At 42.9% G+C, this 25894-nt stretch overlaps 1 protein-coding gene across 1 annotated transcript in view; it reads right to left on the reverse strand.

Moving 5' to 3' along the window:
• LOC129835049 (stromal interaction molecule 2-like) overlaps window positions 1–25894 on the reverse strand; it is an 86340-nt gene that overhangs the window by 22669 nt on the left and 37777 nt on the right. Inside the window, exons 2-5 of the mRNA XM_055900397.1 lie at window positions 17181–17311; window positions 8633–8744; window positions 7754–7865; window positions 4480–4595 (exon numbers count right to left, since the gene is read on the reverse strand). Coding sequence (XP_055756372.1) covers window positions 4480–4595; window positions 7754–7865; window positions 8633–8744; window positions 17181–17311 — 471 coding nt within the window. The remainder of the gene's footprint in view (window positions 1–4479; window positions 4596–7753; window positions 7866–8632; window positions 8745–17180; window positions 17312–25894) is intronic.

A 25894-nucleotide genomic window follows, 5' to 3' on the forward strand; every position in this document is an offset into this window, starting at 1 on the left:
CTCTAGGAGACAGAACTCGTCTCCTTCCTGAGCAGTATGACGGCTGCGTGGTCCCATGGTGTTTATACTTGCATATTATTGTTTGTACAGATGAAGGTGGTACCTTCAGGCGTTTGGAAATTGCTCCCAAGGATGAACCAGACTTGTGGAGGTCTACAATGTTTTGGGTCTTGGCTGATTTCTTTTGATTTTCCCATGATGTCAAGCAAAGAGGCACTGAGTTTGAAGGTAGACCTTGAAATACATCCACAGGTACACCTCCAATTGACTCAAATGATGTCCATTAGCCTATCAGAAGCTTCTCAAGCCATGACATCATTTTCTGCAATTTTCCAAGCTGTTTAAAAGGCACAGTCAACTTAGTGTATGTAAACTTCTGACCCACTGGAATTGTGATTAAGTGAAATAATCTGTCTGTAAACAATTGTTGGAAAAATGACTTGTGTCATGCACAAAGTAGATGTCCTAACCAACGTGCCAAAACTATAGTCTGTTAACAAGAAATTTGTGGAGTGGTTCTAAAACAAGTTAATGACCCCAACCTAAGTTCATGTTAACTTCCGACTTCAACTGTGTATATATACACATACACACAAATACCCAGTGTATGTACCGTACCAGTCAACAGTTTGGACACACCTACTCAATCCAGGGTTTTTCCTTATTTTTACTATTTTCTACAGTACCGAGCTTTGTATGGCTTGTATAAGAAATACATTGAACAAAAATAGTAAATACTTTGAACAAAAAAGTTTCATTTTCAATTAAATCGGAAATGGGAAGTTGTAATCTGTATGAAGGCAATTTTTGAACAAAGGATGGTTCTTTCTTAATAATCCACTAGAGAACCAGTTCAGATTTAAGTCAAATGTATGAGTGATGTATGAGTATGTATGAGTGAAGCTTTTAGTGAGAGGTTTAATGCTTTAATATTTAATCATTATGGCCCACAAACTGATATTCATTTTATAAATACGCACGTTTAATTTTGTCTGGCTTAGCGTTCCAAATAGAGTGAAATATTTTTTGCTCCTACGATTCATTTAAAAAAAAAATTTAAAACAGGTTGGGTGCCTGCTTTGTTATTGTTTAAATTAAGGATTCTTGCTTTAAGATGCATTCAGAAAGTATTCAGACCCCTTGACTGTTGCACATTTTGTTACGTTACAGCCTTATTCTAACATTGATTTAATTGTTTTTTTCTCCTCATCAATCTATACACAATACCCCATAATGACAAAAACACTACTAGCTTGGCACGCCTGTATTTGGAGAGTTTCTACCATTCTTCTCTGCAGATCCTCTCAAGCTCTGTCAGGTTGGATGGGGAGCATCACTGCACAGTTATTTTCAGGTCTCTCCAGAGATGTTTGATCAGGTTCAAGTCCGGGCTCTCGCTGGGCCTCAATGACATTCAGAGATCAGTCCCGAAGCCACTCCTGCGTTGTCTTGGCTGTGTGCTTAGGTTTGTTGTCCTGTTGGAAGGTGAACCTTCGCCCCAGTCTGACATCCTGAGCACTCTGGAGCAGGTTTTCATCAAGGATCTCTCTGAACTTTGCTCCGATCTTGACTAGACTCCCAGTCCCTGCCGCTGAAAAACATCCCCACAGCATGATGCTGCCACCACCAGGCTTCACCATAGGTACGGTGCCAGGTCACTTCCAGAAATGGAGCTTGGAATTCAGGCCAAAGAGTTCAATCTTGGTTTCATCAGACCAGAGAATCTTCAGGTACCTTTTGGAAAATCCAAGCGGGCTGTCATGTGCCTTTTACTGACGAGTGGCTTCCGTCTGGCCACTCTACCATAAACGCCTGATTGGTGGAGTGCTTCAGAGATGGTTGTCCTTCTGGAAGGTTCTCCCATATCCACAGAGGAACTCTGGAGCTCTGTCAGAGTGACCATCGGGTTCTTGGTCACCTCCCTGACCAAGGCCCTTCTCCCTGATTGCTCAGTTTGGCCGGGCGGCCAGCTCTAAGAATTGACTTGGCGATTCCAAACGTCTTCCATTCAAGAATGATGGAGCCCACTGTGTTCTAAGTTCTGCCTGTTTATTGCAATCGAACCAATCCGTTTAGCAAAAAAATATATATTTTCATACACATCTAAAATCTATGAATAAAAAATCTGAGAATAGTAATATTTTACACACACATGAATGTACCCAGAAGCAGTAATTTCCGATGAAAAAACAAACGTGAAAATTGGTGGATATAGCGCTTTGGAAATAAACTCTTCACTTTTTCATAATTTCCATGATGTTTGAGAAATACTGGCACCAAACAGTCACACATACTTCAGAGCACGACGTATGCCTGTTGTCGAACGCTGAAACCTGAACTAAAGACCTCGGTTTAAAAGCTGACAGTGATTTGATATACTTTTTGTTTTGAATCCTGCGGCTCTGTTGGGCTAAATTGCTATGAACGCTGCTATCCGTCCCGGGAACCTGTCAGATTCCGTATAGGGGGAGAGAAAGCCCACCTAGCCTAGCTGGCTCGGCGGTCTTAAATGGAGGCCTCTATTGAACGTTTCCAACGTTGCAGGAGCTGCGTTTACTTTGCTTTGTTCCGGGACAATGTGGACCGCGTTGACTTTCAATGTAGCAACTGCTTGCTTGCGGAGGACTACAAGAGCGAAGTAGCTACTCTTAGCAAGCAAGTAGCTAACCTACATAAGCTACTGGGGAACCCACACCCACCTACTTTTTATGTTTCTTCCACCCCAGTAGCCAGACGCCGCTCTGGTGTGGTGGAAGTTTTGCCGCCGTGTCGGCTCTCCACAGCTGATTGGCAGGTGCTAGGCAGGGTTCCATCCCCGAAGGGGTCTCCCCCTTCCCTGGAGAACGGAGCTGATCTCGACCCAACCAACCAGCCATGGAGGTACGTCACTCGCCGTGGAAATCCAAGGCGGCCTCCTCTGGCAACGGGGGGTCTCCATGGAGATGTTGAGCCCGGACTGACACAGACCAGAAACAGCTTGGATCCAGAGGTTCCGACGCCTTCGTCCGTGGTGGCTTCCCAATCAAGATCGGATCCGGAGGAACCTGCGTCTTCGTCCTTGGCTCTGTCTCTCTCTCCGGTGGCTTCTACCTTCGGGTTCAGCTCATCGGGGCTCACCAGACCGCGAGGCTGCCTGAAAGACCGGCACATTCAACATCACCAGCTGTCATCATCGGCAGCTCTATGGTGAGAAACATCTCGGGTCCCCAGGACAAAAACCCTGTGCTACCCAGGAGCACGAGTACAGGACATAACAAGGCTGCTTCCGACTGTTCTACCACAGATGCCGGGAGCTGACACTGTCGTAGTCCATGTGGGGTAGAACGACATCAGGAGGGCCAGCTCGGGAACATTTGAAAATAGATTTTAAACGAACTGATTTTACCATAAAAAGACTCAAAAAAATGGGCATTATACATGTGGCTAAAAGACTACTGTAGCTCTGCTGGAGTCACTTTTATAGATAACTTTGACACCTTCTGGAAACAGAAGATACTCTACAGGAATGACGGAGTCCATCCAAATCATCATGGCTCCTGGACTCTGTCCACGCATTTCATGGCTGCGTTGAAACATTGACTTATCAATGACCCAAGACCAGCTCAGTTAATCCCTACCATTGTGACAATGAGTCGTCATAATGCTGCATCAAATGTGCATGATCTTAGGGGCATTGGCAAACACAATGTAAGTCATTTAATTGATGTACCCCTAATTGCACCGAATACATCTGTTTATCCTACAGCTATTGTAAGCAGTAATCATGAGCCTATAAACCAGAGTTACACTTTTAGCACTGAGGCGGTGTGCAATAGTAGGAAGACCACTTTATGCAGCTCACCCTGCACTATCAGCTCCAATGTAAATAACACGAGTAAGTCTACCTCTGATACGCTTCCCAGTAAAGCATTAAAAACAACCATGGAACCCAGAAAAGTGCTAAAAATAGCCCATGTTAACATATGTAGCCTAAGAAACAAGGTCAATGAAGTCAATAACAGACGACATCAGTATTCCGACTACCTCTGAAACTCACTTAGATAATACCTTTGATGATACAGTGGTAGCAATACATGGTTATAACATCTCAAGCAGTAAAATTTGATTTAAAAAAAAAACTGATTAAAAAAACACCTTCTTCTAGAACAGCGGGGACTGTGAAGCAACACAAACATTGGCACAGACACACGCACACGCACACGCACACGCACACGCACACACACACACACACACACACACACACACACACACACACACACACACACACACACACACACACACGATACATACACGAATATAGTACTGTAGATATGTGGTAGTGGTAGGGGACTGAGGGCACACAGTGTGTTGTGAAATCTGTGAATGTATTGTAATGTTTTAAAATTGAATAAACTGCCTTAAATTTGGTTGGGCCCCAGGAAGAGTAGCTGCTGCTTTGGCAGCAGCTAACGGGGATCCATAATAAATACAAATACTTACGTAAGGGAGGGCCGAAGAGCACAGCATCTAGGGCTTTAAGATTTAGTTTCTGTTTGTGCCGCTGGTCTAATATCTTTAGCTGACCAGACATAAACGACGGTTCGTTTGCCGCTAATCTGAAATAGAGAGAGAAAGAATGGATTGGTGAGGGTTGGGAATGTTTTCACAAGAACTATACTCTTTGTTTGAGAACTTGTTCAACCGTGCATACATGGCCAAGTAAGCAGACGTGTGTGTGTTTCTGTATTCCCGTCTCATGTGTTAAATGGGCGTTGGTGTGCCTGTGTGTGAGTGTCTGAACGTGCCTGTGTACTCGTTTCAGACAACATGGCAGTCAGCGACACCTGATCCACTGCTGTGACATCGTTTCATGAGTCAGTGCCCACGGGTACGGGTGGGGGGGGAAACACAACACCCCTGACCCCCAAGACACCCCCACCATCCCCTCAACTCCCTTCTACCCTCCTCTATCCCCCTCCCACTCTATTCTTTCCATGTACTCATTCTATACATACGTCCCACTGGCAGTGAATCTCAATCCTAAAGAGCTTCTAATAGAACTTACTCTAACTCTTATTGATGACAACTAAACAGGTGGTTTCAAGTTAAAGTCAATAGGTGACACCTTTATATAACAAAATATCCTGCTGACTTCGGGGTCATGATAAAAACGGGGGTGTAAGTACACTAAATTGCACTAATGTGACTACATGGGTAGGGAGATTTTGTGTCAGATGAAGTGGGTATATGGTGTGTGTGTGTGTGTGTGTGTGTGTCTGAATGTGCCTGTGTACTCGTGCCACCGCCGCCACCATCTTAAAACTGGATCAGACAACATGGCAGCCAGCGACACCCGATCCACTGCTGTGACATCGTTTCGTGAGTCAGCACCCGTGGGTAAGGGAGGAAACACAACACCCCTGACACCCTAGAGATCCCTCCATCCCCCTCCCTTCCACCTTCCTCTATCCGTGTACTCATTCCCACACGTGCACTACCGTTCAAAAGTTTGGGGTCACTTAGAAATGTCCTTCTTTTTGAAAGAAACACTCCACTAAAATAACATCAAATTGATCAGAAATACAGATATAGACATTGTTAATGTTGTAAATGAGTATTGTAGCTGGAAACGGCTGATTTTTTTTATGGAATAGCTACATAGGCGCACAGAGAGCCACTAGCAGCAACCCCTGTGTTCCAATGGCAAGCGTTGTGTTAGCTAATCCAAGTTGATCATTTTAAAAGGCTAATTGATCATTAGAGAATACTTTTGCAATGACATTAGCGCAGCTGAAAACTGTTGTTCTGATTAAAGAAGCAATAAAACTGGGCTTCTTTAGACCAGTTGAGTATCTGGAGCGTCAGCATTTGTGGGTTCGATTACAGGCTCAAAATGGCCAGAAACAAAGAACTTTCTTCTGAAACTCGTCAGTCTATTCTTGTTCTGAGAAATGAAGGCTATTCCATGCGAGAAATTACCAAGAAACTGAAGATCTCGTACAACGCTGAGTACTACTCCCTTCACAGAACAGCACAAACTGGCTCTAACCAGAATAGAAAGAGGAGTGGGAGGCCCCGGTGCACAATTGAGCAAGAGAACAAGTACATTAGTGTCTAGTTTGAGAAACAGACGCCTCACAAGTCCTCAACTGGCAGCTACATTAAATAGTACCTGCAAAACACCAGTCTCAACGTCAAAGGCGACTCCGGGATGCTGGCCTTCTAGGCAGAGTTGCAAAGAAAAAGCCATATCTCAGACTGGCCAATAAACTAAAAGATTAATATGGGCAAAAGAACATAGACACTGGATAGAGGAAGATTGGAAAAAAGTGTTATGGACAGACGAATCTAAGTTTGAGGTGTTCGGATCACAAAGAAGAACATTCGTGAGAGACAGAAAAAATGAAACAATGCTGGAGGAGTGCTTGTTGTGGGAACAGCTTGACCGTATGGTACGTAAGAAGTGCTCATCAAGACAATCCAACTTGTGGGCGGTGCTTCAGGAAGCATGGGGTGAAATCTCTTCAGATTACCTCAACAAACTGACAACTAGAATGCCAAAGGTCTGCAAGGCTGTAATTGCTGCAAATGGAGGATTCTTTGACGAAAGCGAAACGTTTGAAGGACACAATTATTTATAACCTTGTCAACGTCTTGACTATATTTCCTTTTCATTTTGCAACTCATTTCATGTATGTTCTCATGGAAAACAAGGACATGTCTAAGTGACCCCAAACTTTTGAACGGTAGTGTACGTTCGGCTATCGGTGAATCACAATCCTAAAGAGCTTCTAATATAACTTCTCTTACTCTTATTGATGACAACTAAACAGGTGGTTTCAAGTTAAAGTCAATAGGTGACACCTTTATATAACAAAATATCCTGCTGACTTCAGGGTCATGATAAAAACTGGGGTGTAAGTACACTAAATTGCACTAATGTGACTACATGGATAGGGAGATTTCGTGTCAGTCGAAGTGGGTACATGGTGGGTGGGTGTGTGTGTGCGTTTGAGCGTGCCTTTGTGCATGTGCGTGTGTCTCTGTGTCACGTTTGGTAGTTTCTTTCCCATTCCACCTGCACTACCTCACATATCCAGCAGTCGGCAGCATTGGTCTGAGTAGCATTGTGCATGCAATTTTTTGGGGGTGCTTCTAATCATAGAATTCCTATCCATTTAGTATGATCTCCATGGGCCTAGTAAACATAGGAAATATTTGTCATATAACTTTTATCCTGTATTACCTTTTCATGTGACATGAACACAACCAGTGGATGTTTTTCAACGGATTGTCAACAACAAGAAAATCACTTTAAAAAAGGCGCTCCTGTTGGCTACCCACTCACATTTGTACACTCAAAAAAATAACAGTGCACCCACAATTTGATTAACGTAAAGAGACATCTGTTAAAAATGCTGAAAGTGTTATGACATTCTACGATTGTACAATGTCATAACAATGTCACTACTGTACACGTTTCATGTTTTATTAGTCATATGTAAGTCGTATGGTATACATTGGCCAACTAAACGCTTACTTGCAGGCTCCTTCTCGACAACGCGACGACAACATGAAATAATAAAATATAAGAACATGAACATAAAGGTAAACGCCTCAGTCGAATGTGTAGCCTGAATTGACACGTCCACTGCTGCAACCGTGCGTCTCGATCTGGGCCACTTGTCTCTGCCTTGGTAAAATGTTAGTGTCGTCCTTGAACCACAAGTCAATTTGGAGGGTATACTGAGACGTAGTGTGATAACGTACTCACCGAGGCAGAGTGTTTCCATTGAACCGGAAGTCTCTGAAGTTCCTCTCATACTGAGGCAGCTCCACCGACTCCCTAAGCCACTGGACCGTGTCATCTGTTGTCCAGTTGTGAACTACAGAGAGAGAGAGAGCGAGATGAATTTCCTGACAAAAATGTTTTAAAAATATATAAAACAATTAGAGTGTCATTTCCCCAGATTTGAAACCCTTATTCAAAGTTTCAAAGACCTCTCTGGTGAGAATAGGCTACGAGTCCTGTTGGGGGAGGACGCAGGGAGCTGTGGGTTGGCAAGGCACTATATTTCTGCCTTCCATAAAGTGAGGGACAGTGTCTTACAGACCAACCAACCTGCACTCGTGCTCTATGCCATGCCATTGTTAAATGTATGGTCATTTTGACCCTTGGTTATTGTTGTTACTGTTGTCCCTTTGATCATTTAAATTATTATTATTTTAATTACAGTACCAGTCAAAAGTTTGGACACATACTCATCCAGGATTTTTCTTAATTTTAACTATTTTCTACATTGTAGAATAATACTGAAGATTTTTTTTTTATCCGCAATGTAGAAATTAGTAAAAAATAAAGAAAAAACATTGAATGAGTAGGTGTGTCCAAACTTTCGACTGGCACTGTATGTTGATATTATAAATCTCAAGTACGCTTTGGCAATATGTACATTGTTAAGTCATGCCAATAAAGCAAATTGGATTGAGAGACAGGGAGAAAAAGTTAGTTACACAATGTCCATTTACCATTTCTCTTCCCTACCTCCCTCCAGTATCCCAATCCCGACAGTACTTCCCTCCATTTCTTGCTCTCTCCCTTTCCCTTTCTCACCCTCCCTCCATCCTTCTCTCCCTTCCATCTCTCTCCTACCTTCAGAGGTTTTCCAGCCCTTCCACAGCTCCTCCACAGTGATGTGTTGGTCTTCTCTGTGCAGGTTACTGTGTTTGTTCGTTTGCTGTTGCTTCATGTCTTCTCTAATAAACTGCAAGAAGAAAAACACATGTCGGTATCATTACTGGTTATCTCATGCAGTGGGTATATATATATATATATCGCATTGTATCGTTATAGACTTCAATCAAATTGAAGCAGTTAACATCGACTAAATACAGGATGGAAGTTATGACATTGCAGAGAACCCTGAATGACACCGGGCATGACTTTCAGTGTGATGTGAGATCTGGTTGTCGTCTTTCTATGCTCAGGCTACAGGCGTTGTTGTGACAATGACGTTTGAGAAGTCTGGACCCAGAGATCCAGTCTCAGCCCCAGGGGCGCCACCGGGGATTTTGGGCCCCTATGAAAAGATATCACATTGAGGCCCCACCAACCCTGCGCAATTGCTGTAACCGCACACCTTAAACCGCTGTAACCGCACAACTTAAAATAAATATAACTTAAATATACATTAACCTCTTCAATTAAAATAAAGTAACATTATCACCTGTGGAATGATATAACAAAATAATAAAATCAGCAGCAGATATTTTAACTAAGTATACATACCAACTAGACAATAAGCAGCTGGAAAAGTGGAAATGGAAAACAAAATGGAAATGAAAAGGCCTGATGGTGGCGCTAGAGGAAAGGTCAAGAGGTCACCAAATCAACAGGTTTCTTCCACTTGGGGTCTTGATTGTGCACAACAAATGTGATGGCAATCCAGCCATTACTTTGAGATATTTCTTGTTCTCAGCCTGTGGGCATCATGTGTGTCGTATATCCATAGCCATGCCATTTTAACAGTTATCACTGGCAATTGCTCAGCCTCACTCACCAAGAGCCCAGCGCCGATCCTTCTCGCTAGAAAGTCACTGATCAAGTCTTTGAAGTCCAGCTTTCCAGCTAACTGACTTTCAACGGAGAGCATGGCAAGACTGCAACGCCTGTCCTGGGACATAGTGGACCTCAATTTTATTTGTATTATTTAATTTTTTATCAGTTTTAGCTTACTGGAAGCTCTCTCGCCACCAGCAACAGTCACAGGCAGTGTGCAAAATATACGTAAAGCAACGCACACTTCTCCAAAAATGCTTTGCAGCTGCAGCTTAGAAATTGCATTCAGGAGACCAAGAGGGGACAAGTTAGGGGGGAAAGTGGCGACATATACAGTGTTCAGGTGTCTTACTTCATGTTGAAACTCAGGTGTGACATCTCTGGAATACTTCATGATCAGTGGTTGGCACACAGAAGGGACTTTATCCTCACTAATCTGCCCAACTTTCAGAACAGCAGAAAATTATTCTACAATTTTTTGCAGTGGTGTGGAACCTAGTGTCCAAGTCACTTATGATGTTGTCCATAGCAGTAAAAAACACTGTGTTCCGAAACACCATTGCTGCACTGTCCTGAGCCGTCTCCTCTTGAGAGGTCTCATCAGGGAATCTTTTCCTCTGGCGGCTGTGTTCCTTGCTAAATTGAGGTGCAACATCCATTTGCGTAGCAATCAGTGTTGCCTCAGACAGAGATGGATGGGAGTCTCTCCTAAGAGCCGGCATCTCTTCCTTTAAGGCTGCCTCGGTGTCAAGTGAGATTTTTCCTGACTGGAGAATCACATTCCTGTCCTCAATGCATTGCAGTACCTGCAATTATGCCAACTGACATGTCATTCAACACAATGCTGCTCACCGCCTTCAGTTGGGAGACAGGGCTGGTTCAGGGGGATGGGGAGACAGGGCTGCCGAGCCTGAAGCTGCATGGTGCAGGAACAACTGATTTAGTATGAATAGCTTGCTAAAAGTTTGCCTGCGTTGATTAAATGTTGGCAAAAATTGAAGCGAAATGTAAACACTCAATTTTCTGTGAAGATATTAAGTAACTAATGTTAGGGGAGCAAAAGTAGCCTTTTTCACTATGGACTATGCTAACAGGTTAATTTCCACCACTCACGGACTACGCCCACCTTCCTTTGTGAAATATTGGGTGACAGTTCTTTTCTCTCTCCTGTCATTCTTTTCTTTCTTTTCGTTTTTGGAAGTCAGATTTTTCTTTAGGAAGCTGAGACATGATGCTCCACCGGCACTCCTCACCTGCATTTCACTGCTAGCGAGTACAATTCGCGCTTTGTTAGGAGGCAGGACCGAACCATTTCATGGAAATAGAGGGGGGGGGGGGGGGGGGCTCTGGATGTTTAGTTTTTGCCAAAAACAAGAAAAATAAACCGCTAGTTTTATTAGTACATTGTAAATAATATAGTATATTAATGGTTTTAGGTTAATCATTTTTATTTTAATTTTAAATGTACCTAACATTCTAATACTTTGAGGGCCCCTGTCAGTCACAGGACCTTAGAACGATTCTAACCCCTCCGGAGCCCCTGCTCAGCCCACAGGGCAAGCTCCACAACACACATTCATTCACTCTTTTCTAACTTTTTAGGGGTTTTGTACACACACACACACACACACACACACACACACACACACACACACACACACACACACAGACAGACAGAGGGGGAGAGTCACAGAGAGAGAAAGATGGAGCAGGGGCAGAGAGAGAGATGGAGCAGAGGCAGAGAGAGAGATGGAGCAGAGGCAGAGAGAGAGATGGAGCAGAGGCAGAGAGAGAGATGGAGCAGAGGCAGAGAGAGAGATGGAGCAGAGGCAGAGAGAGAGAGATGGAGCAGAGGCAGAGAGAGAGATGGAGCAGAGGCAGAGAGAGAGAGATGGAGCAGAGGCAGAGAGAGAGAGATGGAGCAGAGGCAGAGAGAGAGATGGAGCAGAGGCAGAGAGATATGGTTTGAATGACTTAAGACAGGTCTATTGCTGCAAGAGACAGCTGATCTAGAATCAGCTCACAGAGAGACCGGTCTGGTATGAATGATTAGAGACAGGCAGGCTACAAGTGATCAAAGCAATATTGAGTCCATAGTAGCAACTATGAAACTAACTGAATGCAGTAAGGCTGTGGGGAATTGCATATAGTGATAATCACCACCAACACAACATATGACACACACATACAAATTAAACAGAAATGTGGACATACGTTTTTGCATTGGCCAGTTATAGGCCAATCAACCATTAAAAAAAAGGCTAGATATAGGCTAAGTAATGTGGTTAAAAACCATAAATGTTATCTTGGAGGAATAGCTCAATATGGTTCTCTGTGTGGGTTATGTGGGTTGGACTGTCTATGTAATGAATTGCTGTTATATCTTGTGGTCTTGCTGTGTGTTGAGATAAGTTACTGGAAGGCAATATTTCATGTGCTGAGAAGAAAGAACCTATTCATGTTTCCACAGAGGGTTCTACATGGAATCTAAAAGGGTTCTACAAACTTTGGTTCCTACTCTGTCACAACCATCTCCTCCATTACTTTTTCATTCGTTGTCATGCCACACAAAACTGCATTCCAAATGCACACTGTATTCCAACCATAGAAATATAATGATCATTCTAATTTTATGATTCCAACAGTTTACCCAAGTGTTTTGATATATAATCGTAAGTAAAATCACAATATTTGGTACCAAAAAATATATATATAAATCGCAATTAGATTTTTTGCCCATAATACATTTATTTTTTATCCCCAATTTCGATCTTGTCTTATCACTGCAACTCCCCAACGGGCTCCGGAGGCGAAGGTCGAGTCATGCATCCTCCGAAACATTACCCGCCAAACAACGCTTCTTAACACCTGCCCGGAAGCCAGCCGCAATGTTTCGGAGGAAACACCATTCAACTGACAATCGGGGTCAACCTGCAGGTGCCCAGCCAGCCACACGGAGTCGCTAGAGCGTGATGAGCCAAGTAAAGCCCCCCAGGCCAAACCCTCCCCTAACCCGGACGACGCTGGGCCAATTGTGTGCCGTCCTATGGGACTCCCGAATATGGGCGGTTGTGATACAGCCTGGGATCGAACCCAGGTCTGTGGTGACGCCTTCAGCACTGTGATGCAGTGTCTCATTTTCTAACCTTGTTAACCACAGGCAGTTGGTTAAGAAGTGCCTGGTGCATGCATGACACTATTAATTTCCAAACATATTAACAATGTTGGAGTTTGTTTGCTAACAAACACATTGACAAAGTTCATAATTCAACGTTTGTTTGCTAAATCATGTAACACACAGAGAATCTGACCGCCTATAGGTAGTTATCACAGTAGGAAGTTGTTCCTTCTCTTGCTAGAACAAAATACATAGATGCTGTGTACCGACAAACCTGCTGTTTCTACTAGTAGAAACACAATGTTCGGCAGTGGCCGACAACATGACTTTGACCCAATCAGAGAGCACGAACCTCCACGTGGTGGAGTGACAAGAAAAAGGGAAAAAAATATGGCACATCTTTCCAGTCTAATACACCATTTACATTCAAATTGTTCTAACTAAAACAATAAAGCTGCGTAATAAAATAAAAATTCTAGAGCAAGTCTTTTACGTCTAGCTAAGGAGTTTTGTGCTTGAAGGATTTTTTTTCAGTAGGTTTGAAAATGTGCACTAGCTTATTAGTTAGCTAGCTAGCAGATGTTGGGATGAGAACAAATAATTAACAAATCAACATGATAATTCAATAGAACTGGGGAAACATTTTTACTACAAGATACAACAGATACACAGACATGCATTGCCAAACAAAGCTACTGACAACTTCTGGTTTGGAGTATTTTAACAAGGCTTAAAGTGGCTGACGACTTCAAGGTCTTTGCTGTGTAAACACAAAATAGAACGACTGCCAACACTGTGTTCAGAAGTACTGTCGGCAGGCAAACGTTTGACAATCCTATCGGTGTGTCTGAGCTATAACAAACAATATTATTGACCCAGTTCAGTTGAAGTGTTTTTCCTCGCAAACACATTGATAAATGTCATAAGTGGACGCTTATTTGTTAACGAACACATTAACCAATTGCACAACTGCCATTTGTTTGCTATTGATGTTATACAATTGTTATTTTTTTTTTTAAATAGGTAATTTGGTAGCTAAGTCACTTGACATATGACCAGGAAATCATCATCTCACATGGACAGAAAGGTAAATACACACACACACACACACACACACTGCTCTATGACTGGAAAAAGGTGGCTACTTTGAATAATCTAAAATAGATTAATTTGTTTAACACTTATTTGGTTACTACATGTTTCCATATGTGTTATTTCATAGTTTTGATGTCTTCACTATTATTCTGCAATGTAGAAAATAGTACAAATAAAGAAAAACCCTTGAATGAATAGGTGTGTCCAAACTTTGATTGGTACTATATATATATATATATATATATATATATATTTGGTTTGCTTGAAGGGTCACTGACTATCTGTGTCTTGTGTTCAACTACTTGTGTTCAGACATCTCCAGATAATGAGAGACATTTCTTCAAAGGGATATGGGCTTATACACACACACACACACACACACACACACTAGCACGCATCGCATACACATGCGAGTGCACATACACAGAGTGATCTGCAGTGGTCTCAAAGAAGACATCGCCTGGCCCTTCGGATCGGATTCCAACTGACGGGGGTAAAATGCTTGGGCTGTCTTTGGGCCGGGGAGTGCTTTCTCTCACTTCGCCAGTAGCCAATCTACCGGGACACTTAAATACTGTCCATCTCCTAGAACCCCCCCCCTCCCCTTCCAGTGTGACGTGAATTCTGTTCTTGCTATTTCAAAGAGATGGAACCTGATCTTGTAGCGTCTCTTAAGTAGACGGAAGAGCCACAGCCAGTGAGTGCGGCGCAGCTGCCGTCCCTGGCGACTAACTGGCCTCACCTCTGCGACGGGCCTCAGCATACTGCTACACACCTCCGCCTCCTCTCCTCCTCTCCATATTCTACTCCACCATATGCAAAGGGAGTTGTGGGTGAGAAGGTGTAAACCCCACTGAAGACATGCGGCGGTAATCAAAGCCCATCGATGTGATGATCGTTAAAACTGTATTTTTGTTTGCTTTATCTTGTTATGTTATACTCTATTCTATGAGGCCTTGTCTGCTTATTGCGTTTTACACACACAGACACCGCAGCTTAGCAACTCTCTTCTTGTTGCATAGTACCGAGGTGAAATGAGTGAGTTACTTTCCAAAACACCTTGAAGGCAAAGAAGAGGAGGGGGGCTTTTTAGACCCCGTCTGAGGGTGTGTTGAAGAAAGAACTGGGTGAGGGGGGAGGGCGGGGTGGGGGCAGTTTGTTAGCGGTATGCGTGCTTTTTTCCCCCCGGAGGTCTGAATGTCTAGCCCCGGATCCTCTAGTTGGGATCAATGCTACAAGCCAGCATCTCGCCAAGCTGTCCTTCCTTCAAGAAATTATGCCCCCCCCCCCCCCCCCCCCCGTGTGTGTGCATTTGTGTGCTTGCGCATGTGTGCGTTTGTGTCTGAGAGTGCGGGCAAAATTACAAAAATAATCCAAGTCGATAAAATAGTGAATCTACCTGAATATAACTTTGCTGATTGAGGCCCAACTCTTCCTCAGTCAAACAGACATTTGTAGACAGTAGCTCTACTGGGGGGTGGGGGTATGGTTTTCTGGGCCAGATGTGGGTTACAGGGGGTGAGGACGTCCCCAAACTGACCTCCTTTCCCCAACCCTCATCTCACCTGCCACCATCCTCACCCCCGTCAACGTCACCCCTGTTACCTCACCACTGCCAGGAAGAGGAGGTCATGACAGTCATGACAGTGACCAATGAGTCATAAAGAGGTTTAACTCTGAGGTCACACATGGACTATTCTCGTCACAACTTAATTAAAAAACAGACTCAATTTCATCAAAAACAAACTTGTTCCATGAAAATTTTTTAAGTAAATTGAACACTTTCCTGACAAAATCCCCAAAAGGCATGAAATAATGATTAAGGCATTTAATCATTTAATTTCTTCAATAACGAAAGAAGCAAACAAATTTTGCTAAACAAGTTCTGGGAAAGGTCTATATAATTGCATGAACTTTCAAAAAGACTGTTATGCTCTTGATACAGCATGATAGAAGAGAAACGAGCAGGGACAGTCACGTGGGCCTGAGCGTGTAAATCCAATATGCATGCAACAATGTCCCAGGGAATAGTCACATACTCCAGGGTCAAGTTTCTCCTGGGTTCTGATCTAGGATCAGCGACAACAGTCCTCTTAAGGGCTTCAAATCTGATCTCAGGACAGCTCAAGGCTTGTAAAAATGAGCAACGCTTTGCCTTCTTGCACTCCAGAAGAGACGAGCTCCTAAATCATTCCGGTAACCCCCCCGGCCGCCAAAAACAACGTGTTTTTTCCCCCGCAGCTTCTCTTTGCCCTTATAAAGTCAAAGGTCAGCACCTTGCTCCGTCATCCCCCTGTCACACACATGCATGGACACACAAACACAAATGTGTACACATACATTTATTGTGTATGTGTACATATACACGCAAGCACACACAAATGTATGTACGTACACGCACACACACCTACTCGGACGGGGGCCAGCTTCAACACCTCTGCTCTTAGGGGCCTTAAAAGGGTCCATAAATGGCCGCCCCCCCCTGCTTTTCTGAGATGCCCCCCGGGCCAAGGGCGACGGTATAACAGTTTCTCACACCACTGCAGCTCTACGAGTTAAAAATTACTCCTGGCACACAACACACATACAAGCATTTCGCTACACTTGCATTAACATCTGCTAACCATGTGTATGGGACAAATACATTTGATTTCACACACACACACACAGAGAGAGAGAGAGAGAGAGAGAGAGAGAATCTGACCAAAGCCCTTAGTGTTTTTAATTAAAGGCCCATCTGATGAAACTAACACTATAAAAGTCGGAATATTCACATGACAATATGTCGCCAATTGGATGGAAACCTAGATAGTAAGGTACTTAATTGTAACCAATAAATTATTTTGTACTGATTTAAAATGGCTACGTCGGGCGTTTAAACTAAGTTGATTACGAGAGGGCACAGGACAGAGCAGGTCAGGTCTTACTGTCAAACACACTGAGAAAGGCCTACCCTATTCTCATGCTCTCTTTTTTTAAATTCTCTTTCCCTCCCTTCTCTCCACTATCTCCCCACTAGCTTCCTAAGCTGATTATTGGCTTGCAAACATTTCACCATGAGTTTATGGGGTTGTTTATGAGGGCTAAGGCCCAGTGCAATTCAACCCAAAAGCATTCCACCTTAAAAATGCCTACTTGAAAGAAAACTATCAGAAACAGAAATGACTTTGTAACGGAAATGACCAGGTAACAGAAATGACCAGGTAACAGAAATGACCAGCTAACAGTGATGACCAGCTAACAGTGATGACCAGCTAACAGTGATGACCAGCTAACAGTGATGACCAGCTAACAGTGATGACTTGAAAAATGACCAAGTAACACACATGATTTGGTGACACAAACAACTTGGTAACAGAAATTACCAGGTAACAGACATGACCAGATCATTACACATACATAGACTAATGCTGTATTAGTATTACGCACCTCCACACTCTCGTTGACCTCAATCCCCCCGTCATTATCGTCGTCCAGCTGTTTGTGGATGACCCGGAGGGCCTCCAGGCTGAAACGGTCTGCATCGCCCATGCATGGCGGCATCACCGTCAGACAGGGGTCTGAAGGAAGAGAGAGAGTTCAAAGGTCAAATATTAAAGGTCAAACTCAAGTTAAAAGGTCGCTGGCGTGGAGCCGTGTGTATTAATCAGATTTATGAACATCCATTTGGCAAGACATTGACAGATGTACACTGTAAATGATCAATCATGTGAACAAAACATGACACGCTCTTTCCATGACAGACTGATCAGGTGAATCCAGGTGAAATCTATAATCCCTTAATGATGTCACCATTTTACTGCCTGGTATGCCATTGCTATTCCACTCACGTGCCAAGAGGCCACACTGTTTTCATTTCTGCGCCAGAGAAATCCCCCAGCAAATGAGTCAATCAGAACCATGTTTCCCTTTCAAAAGGACAGTGTGAGGCTAGGTCCGTGCCAATCTGTCTGTGCGCGCGACACACACACTCTGCAAACACTCTAATGGAACACACATACTCAAGATAGCATGCCTGCGCATAAGCTAGAAACACACAAAAACGTGCACACACACACACTATGCAAGACTGTGAGTGCAGTCGTGGCCAAAAGTTTGGAGAATGACAAATATTAATTTCCACAAAGTTTGCTGCTTGTGTCTTTCGATATTTTTGTCGGATGTTATTATGGAATACTGAAGTATAATTACAAGTATTTCATAAGTGTCAAAGGCTTCTATTGACAGTTACATGAAGTTGATGCAATGAGTCGATATTTGCAGTGTTGACCCTTCTTTTTCAAGACCTCTGCAATCCGCCCTGGTATGCTGTCAATTAACTCCTAGAACACAACCTGACTGATGGCAGCCCATTCTTGCATAATCAATGCTTGGAGTCTGTCAGAATTTGTGGGTTTTTGTTTGTCCACCCGCCTCTTGAGGATTGACCACAAGTTCTCAGTGGGATTAAGGTCTGGGGAGTTCCTGGTCGTGGACCCAAAATATCAATGTTTTGTTCCCCGAGCAACTTAGTTATCACTTTTGCCTTATGGCAAGGTGCTCCATCATGCTGGAAAAGGCATTGTTCGTCACCAAACTGTTACGGGATGGTTGGGAGAAGTTGCTCTCGGAGGATGTGTTGGTACCATTCTTTATTCATGGCTGTGTTCTTAGGCAAAATTGTGAGTGAGCCCACTCCCTTGGCTGAGAAGCAACCCCACACATGAATGGTCTCAGGATGCTGTACTGTTGGCATGACACAGGACTGATGGTAGCGCTCACCTTGTCTTCTCCAGACAAGCTTTTTTCCGGATGCCCCAAACAATCGGAAAGGGGATTCATCAGAGAAAATTACTTTACCCCAGTCCTCAGCAGTCCAATCCCTGTACCATTTGCAGAATATCAGTCTGTCCCTGATGTTTTTCCTGGAGAGAAGTGGCTTCTTTGCTGCCCTTCTTGACACCAGGCCATCCTCCAAAAGTCTTCGCCTCGCTGTGCGTGCAGATGCACTCACACCTGCCTGCTGCCATTCCTGAGCAAGCTCTGTACTGGTGGTGCCCCGATCCCGCAGCTGAATCAACTTTAGGAGACGGTCCTGGCTGTTGCTGGACTTTCTTGGGCGCTCTGAAGCCTTCTTCACAACAATTGAACAGCTCTCCTTGACGTTCTTGATGATCCGATAAATGGTTGATTTAGGTGCAATCTTACTGGCAGCAATATCCTTGCCTGTGAAGCCCTTTTTGTGCAAAGCAATGATGACGGCACGCGCGCTAAATTACATGATTTAGCAAACAAACGTTGAATTATGAACTTTGTCAATCACACACACAGAGTGATCAGGGTTTGAAACAGTGCCCAACTGACCAAACCACTATGGTAAGCATCAAACAATCATGATGGATTATGTTAATAAAACACTGAATCAACACAACAATTAGGTTCATCCATCTATCCAGCCAAGACGTCAAACAATATCTACCAGTCACTCTCAGTCCAATCATTAGTAACAGACTGGCTTGCGTAGGGAAAGGGGTTTTCTGTTTTTGATGTAGGATCTTGTTACTGAAACTAGACTTGACACCTCAGTTAGCTATAGTGTTGCTGCTTGGCAATGTGGCAGCTAATGGAGACGTTTAATTGGACCACAGCCATGGCTGAGTCCATTGGGGAGAAAGCCCACATTACTTGGCAAAACTATTGTTGGCAAGCGTGTGTGATTGGACGGAAACTTTTTAACTGGAAAAGAGACTTGATTGGACAAAACTTCTGTTGAGTGTTCCATACCGTATACACTGTATGTCATGAACACACCTAGGATATATAAGTAATACTTTCAGTAAATCATTGACATTATCATCAAAATAAGGTATCTAAAGAAGTAACCAAGCGCAACTTTCCATGCAACTTGTCACGCAGACAAAAACATTTAAGGCTAAGCCTAACTAAATTGTGTTTTTACAAAGGTTACACAATCTATTTGCTTAGCAGACGTCCTCCCTCGCAGCAATTTACATGTTTCCACATTTACATACCATCTATGTGCCAGTGTGACAACCATTGCTCTGGTCTCAAATCCAACTCTCTCACCACTAGGTAAAAGTGTGAAAACATTTGATCAGTGTTATTTCCTGATTGTTGCTGGTTGAAAATACAATCTACACAGGACTTTCTAATCAACAAGTTTGCATGGTTTCAGCTTGCCTGGTGACATCACCAGGTGGTAAATTGATTAATAGACCAATAACAAAGAGAGTTCCAAACCTCTCTGCCAAAAACCTCTGGTTTTCATTTTTCCCATCCCCACTCAGACCCCTCCCAGATAGTCCTAGCAAAACTATAGCTTGAGAAATATTTTTAATGGAAAACTATTACAGCAACTAAGTTTCCACCCACAGTTTTTTGTGAGTAAAGTCATATAATACAACAACAAAAAAATCACGACAGCGGGTTCGGTACAATTTTATAAATGGATTGTTTTTCGACATGTTGGGATCTTTTTGTGTCATAAAATGTATTATGCGAGAAATCCAGTGGAAACGCCTTAATGGTCAAATATTGATATAATAACCATCATATCGATGTAAACTTGGGAGTCACATGATGATATGGTGTGTATTCCTCCCACTACGAAGCGGGAAATAATGCAGTTTATTACATGCTGACCAGACCGGACACGTCGCGTGCGCGAGCGTCGCAAAATAAATGTAGAAATCCATGTTATTCAATTATTGCACCCACACTGCTCGCGCACACCAACGAGCGTCTGCGTTGCCAAGGGCTAAAATATAAATAATTCCTATTTCTAACGCAGATCGCGCTGAAAGTCCTGCCTCTCCCATCTCCTCATTGGTTTATAGAAGCAGGTACCCACGTGCCATCTCCTCATTGGTTAAACCCACGTCGGTGATTGAAAGACGAACTGTTTTGCCGGTTGTCGTGGTAATACAATGAAAGTTTAGATGAGATAACCATAAAAGTTCAACGATGAAAAGGCCTGGAAGGAGGAGAGATGACTAGAAATGATTCAGTTGGCCGTTTTATGTGTGGATTAATTTGTCGGAGTAGATGACCTTGTGCAGTTCAGGTAAAATAACAACTCACTGTTTATATCCCAGGACAAATTAGCTAGCAACAGCAAGCTAGCTAAAAAGGACAAGTTAGCTAGCAACAGCAAGCTAGCTAAAAAGGACAAGTTAGCTAGCAACAGCAAGCTAGCTAAAAAGGACAAATTAGCTAGCAAGTGCAAGCTAAATTGCCATACATGTTTAATGCTTTTCAACCTGTCCCCAAATTAATATAATTGGTTCAGAGTTTGTTTTGATATTTTAACCTGCGTGTCGTGATCGGGTTTGGTGTAGGGGGACAAAATAAATTGGTGCACGATGGCGCACGCGCGCAGCCGGTTTGGGTTCCGTGTTAGGCTACAGATGAAATGACTTATGATGAACTTCACAGGGTGGTGAAAGAGCACGGTGATCTTGATGCTCCTATCCAATAAATATTGAGCTTCTTATTCTGGTGACATGATGATTGATGCTTGACTGCCGTTTGACAAATACAATTATTCTCACTCTTAATAATCTCATTATGTAGAGTAGCCTACCAACACAGCCTAGCCGCACTATCAGCAAACTGTTGGCTAGAGCCCATGCCAAAACCAGATTAGGCACATTTGCTAGGAGGACGTTAGCCTTTTGGTAGGCCGTCATTGTAAATAAGAATTTGTTCTTCTTTACAACAGGTTTTTTTAAATGTTGGCAAATCGATTACAAATAAAAAACAGAAATACCTTATTTACTTGCCTAGTTAAATAAAGGTTAAAGAAAAATGAAATAAAAAAACAGAAATTACTTGTGATGACTTAAAAAAATGTAACACACAAACAACTTGGTAAAATGGCTGGGAATTGCCAGGGACCTTACGATACATTATTATCGTGATACGCAGGGGCCGATATGTTATGTATTGCGAGTCTCACAGTTATCACGATTCTAAAGTGCCTTCGGAATGTATTCAGGACCCCTTGACTTTTTCCACATTTTACATCCTTATTCTAAAATTGAGTTTTACACAGCAATCTAAACACAGTACCCCACAAAGAGAAAACAGGTTTTTAGAAATGTTTGCAAATGTATTACAAAAAAAACTACGTATTTACATAAGTGTTCAGACCCTCCAGTTTCCATTGATCATGCTTGAGATGTTTCTACAACTTGATTGGAGTCTACCTGTGGTAAATTCAATGATTGGACATGATTTGGAAAGGCACACACCTGTCTACAGTTGACAGTGCATGGCAGTGCAAAAACCAAGCCATGAGGTCAAAGGAATTGTCCGTAGCTTCGAGACTGGATTGTGTTCAGGCACAGCTCTGGGGAAAGGTACCAAAAAATGTCTGCATCATTGAAGGTCCCCAAGAACACAGCTCTAGAGTTCCTCTGTGGAGATAGAGGAAACTTCCAGATGGACAACCATCTCTACAGCACTCCACCAATCAGGCCTTTATGGTAGAGTGACCAGACAGAAGCCACTCCTCAGTAAAAGGCACATGACAGCCCGCTTGGAGTTTGCCAAAAGGCACCTTAAGACTTTCAGAACATGAGAAACAAGATTCTCTGGTCTGATGAAACCAAGATTGAACTCTTTGGCCTAAATGCCATGTGTCACATCTGGAAGAAACCTGGCACTATCCCTACGGTGAAACATGGTGGTGGCGGCATCATGCTGTGGGGATGTTTTTCAGCGGCAGGGACTGGGAGACTAGTCAGGATCGAGGGAAAGATGAACAGAGCAAAGTACAGAGGTTCTTGATAAAAACCTTCTCCAGAGCGCTCAGGACCTCAGACAGGGGCGAAGGTTCACCTTCCAATAGGACAACAACCCTAAGCAAATAGCAAAGACAACGCAGGATTGGCTTCGGAATTAGTCTCTGAATGTCCTTGAATGGCCCAGCCAGAGCCCGGACTTGAACCCAATCGAACATCTCTGAAGAGACCTGAAAATATCTGTGCAGCGACGCTCCCCATCCAACCTCCCCATCCCCATTGAGAGGATCTGCAGAAAAGAATGGGAGAAACTCTCCAAATACAGGTTTCCTAAACTTGTAGCGTCATACCCAAGACGACTCGAGGCTGTAATCGCTGCCAAAGGTGGTTCAAAGTACTGAGTAAAGGGTCTGAATACTTAAATGTGGTATCAGTTTATGTTTAAACAATTTGCAAACATTTCTAAAAACCTGTTTTTGCTTTGTCATTTAGGGGTATTGTGTGTAAATTGAGCGGAAAAAAACAATTTTAGAATAAGGCTGTAACGTAACAAAAAGTGGAATAAGTGGTATGAATACTTTCCGAATGCACTGTATATCTATTGCGATTCGATACTGCGATTTTATTGTGATTTGATGTTCCAAACATTAAGGCGATGATACCAGCGTCGCAATAGTTTTTCCATAGCAAAAATGAAAACATGAAGCAGACTACTCTATTTTGTCCTTCAAAAACCTGCTGTATGTAAAATATAGTGTGCTATAGCTTGGAAAATAAATAAAGGTGACTGGATGACATCCTAATGATGCTCGTTTCCAAAATGATGGCGGTTTTCCTAAAGAACTTAAAGGGATACTTCGGCATTTTGATGTCTCTGCGTGTTGTTTGAAGGATGTTGCTTACTAGCGCAATTGCTAACTAGCGTTAGCGCAATGACTGGGAGTCTATGGGTATTTGCTAGCGTAGCATTGGCTCGCGAAACTATGTATAACTTCCTTTATACTGAACACAGAGACATATAAATGGTATCTATGAGTTCATCTGACTCTGGGGAAGTAGATAAAGGGCCTCATTGTAAGATCCCGAAGTATCCCATTAAATCCACTTTGTGTTTTCTTTACTTGCCATGATACTGTCGAATATCGCAATACTGGTATCGTCCCACCCCTACCAAACATATTGCTCACTATATGCCTACTGTAGAGAGACGAGAGAGAGCATGACAAAACAAGTTTTGATCAGTCAGGGAAATAAAAGTGCTGAAAACATGTTGGGTCACTACATCTGACTAGCGCTAGCTAATGCTACCTACAGTAGCGATTTTGCGATATGTAACTGTATTGATTTCTTTCCCCCCATCACTACTTCCCACTTCTCCTCACAGCACTTCAATTTCCACAAAGACATGCCATGTTTTCAACCAGAGGGAAGTTATCACTGTACAAAGTATCACAAAGCCCTCCGTAGGATTTTTTACACTACTATTTTGTTTTAGTTGAGCAACATTTTTGAAAAATGTTCTGAATAGAACAATGGAACTTTCAGACTCTGACATCTCTCTGGGTTGGCCACCTGCTGTGATTTCAGAAAAACAACACACAAAATCCCATTCCCTTCCTCGGAGTTGTCATATTCTCAGCTTGCGTGTCTTGCGTCGTTCTCAATGTGTATGTGTGACTGTTTTAATGCTACAATGGGGACATGTGACAGGAAATGAAGTGACCCGTGGTGACACTGCGTTCCGGGGAACACACACTAAATAAGAACACCCGTCAGAATACGACCCAAAGAGGGGTAAAATTAGAGCACTGTGAGCTAAAAATAGACCCTGGAAACCAGTTGTCAGGATGTGGCTTACGTTGTAAAACCTCAACAATGGCAGAGGTCTCCCGCTCACACACACACACACACACACACACACACACACACACACACACACACACACACACACACACACACACACACACACACACACACACACACACACACACACACACACACACACACACACACACACACACACAACCATGAAGGCACCAGCTTGTTTCAAAGTAAACCATCAACAAAACGTGTCCCACGTTCATTTCTATTCTTCTGAAGTCCCGTCACATTGTCACTACAAAAGCAGATCTGCTGAGAATACGAAACTATGCAAAACACCTGCACGTCTGAAAAGACTCTTCTGCATCTGAAAACATTTGAATGTATTAAGTCCTACAGACAAAGCAGACAAAAAAACAGATAAGTCTCGTTCTGGGGTGCTGGTTGGGAAGGGTGTTAAACGCGGAGTAAAATAAGATGGTCTGCTAGTGGGTTTATGAGGACATGTTGTTTATGAGGGAAAACTTCCTGTGTGTAGAGGTCTCCTGTTGGCACGCAGTCTCTGACTTCCCAGGAAAATCAATAAGTTCTCGCAGACACCCACATCATTCTGGGTGATCGGGCGACAGGATGAATGGAAAGAAAGAAAGAGGTCTATTTAGAGAGTGAATGGAAACTCTCTGTGTAGTATGGTGCTGTGTAGTATGGTGACTGAGTCAGTGTGATTGTTACGCCTATGTATAACAAACGTTTATTAGAGTTATTAAAATGACATTCTAATTTCCTTTCCTTTTTATATACTGTATGTTCAATTCCGTGGGAAGGTCAACCTGAGCATGTAGATTTAGTCATTTAGTCATTTCCAAATTAAACCACGTTCATAATTATACTTTGCAAGCAACCAACACACCTCACCTGACATCAACGAGAGACCCGGGTAAGAAATTGCATGAATTTTACCCATTACAGAGTAGGAGGCCAAGTCTCAATCATATTTTACGGCTTTTAGACCGAGTTCACAGAGCTTGTTCTTCCACTCACAGCTGTCCCCCAGTGTTAGTTATGAAGATGAAATGTTAAAGCAATACAGACCAAGTTGAAGTGTCTTGAGTTTTGGTTGCATGTTCTACGACCTTGTAAAGACAGGGGGTTGACTGGGACAGACGATGTAACATCCGTAAAACATGAACCTTACATCGGATCACCTTGAAACATTCTCGGTAAAGCCAACTTTCAACAAGATTGTATATGGTCCATAACTGGTTTCTCTATTTCCGTAATCACTATCCTTTTTCGGCATTATAATAATGTATTCAATTGCGAAAGCGGTTTTCATAACAATCGCAAAGTGCTTAAAAGCAAAAAACAAATAAGCAATCCATTATCATGAGTAGCCTATATATAGTTGGCTAGGTCAACCGATACAGGCCAAGTCTGAGTGCATGCATCCTCCAAATATGGAGAAGGCTTGGCTTGATCCGAGAAAGCTGGTCAGGGAGATGATTGATGACGAGTCCGGTGACAATCTTGTAGAGGGCTACTCTGTTTTGCAGCCTGAGTCATGTAGCTACTGCACTT

Source organism: Salvelinus fontinalis, chromosome 36 (genome assembly GCF_029448725.1).
Source record: "Salvelinus fontinalis isolate EN_2023a chromosome 36, ASM2944872v1, whole genome shotgun sequence".
NCBI lineage: Eukaryota > Metazoa > Chordata > Actinopteri > Salmoniformes > Salmonidae > Salvelinus > Salvelinus fontinalis.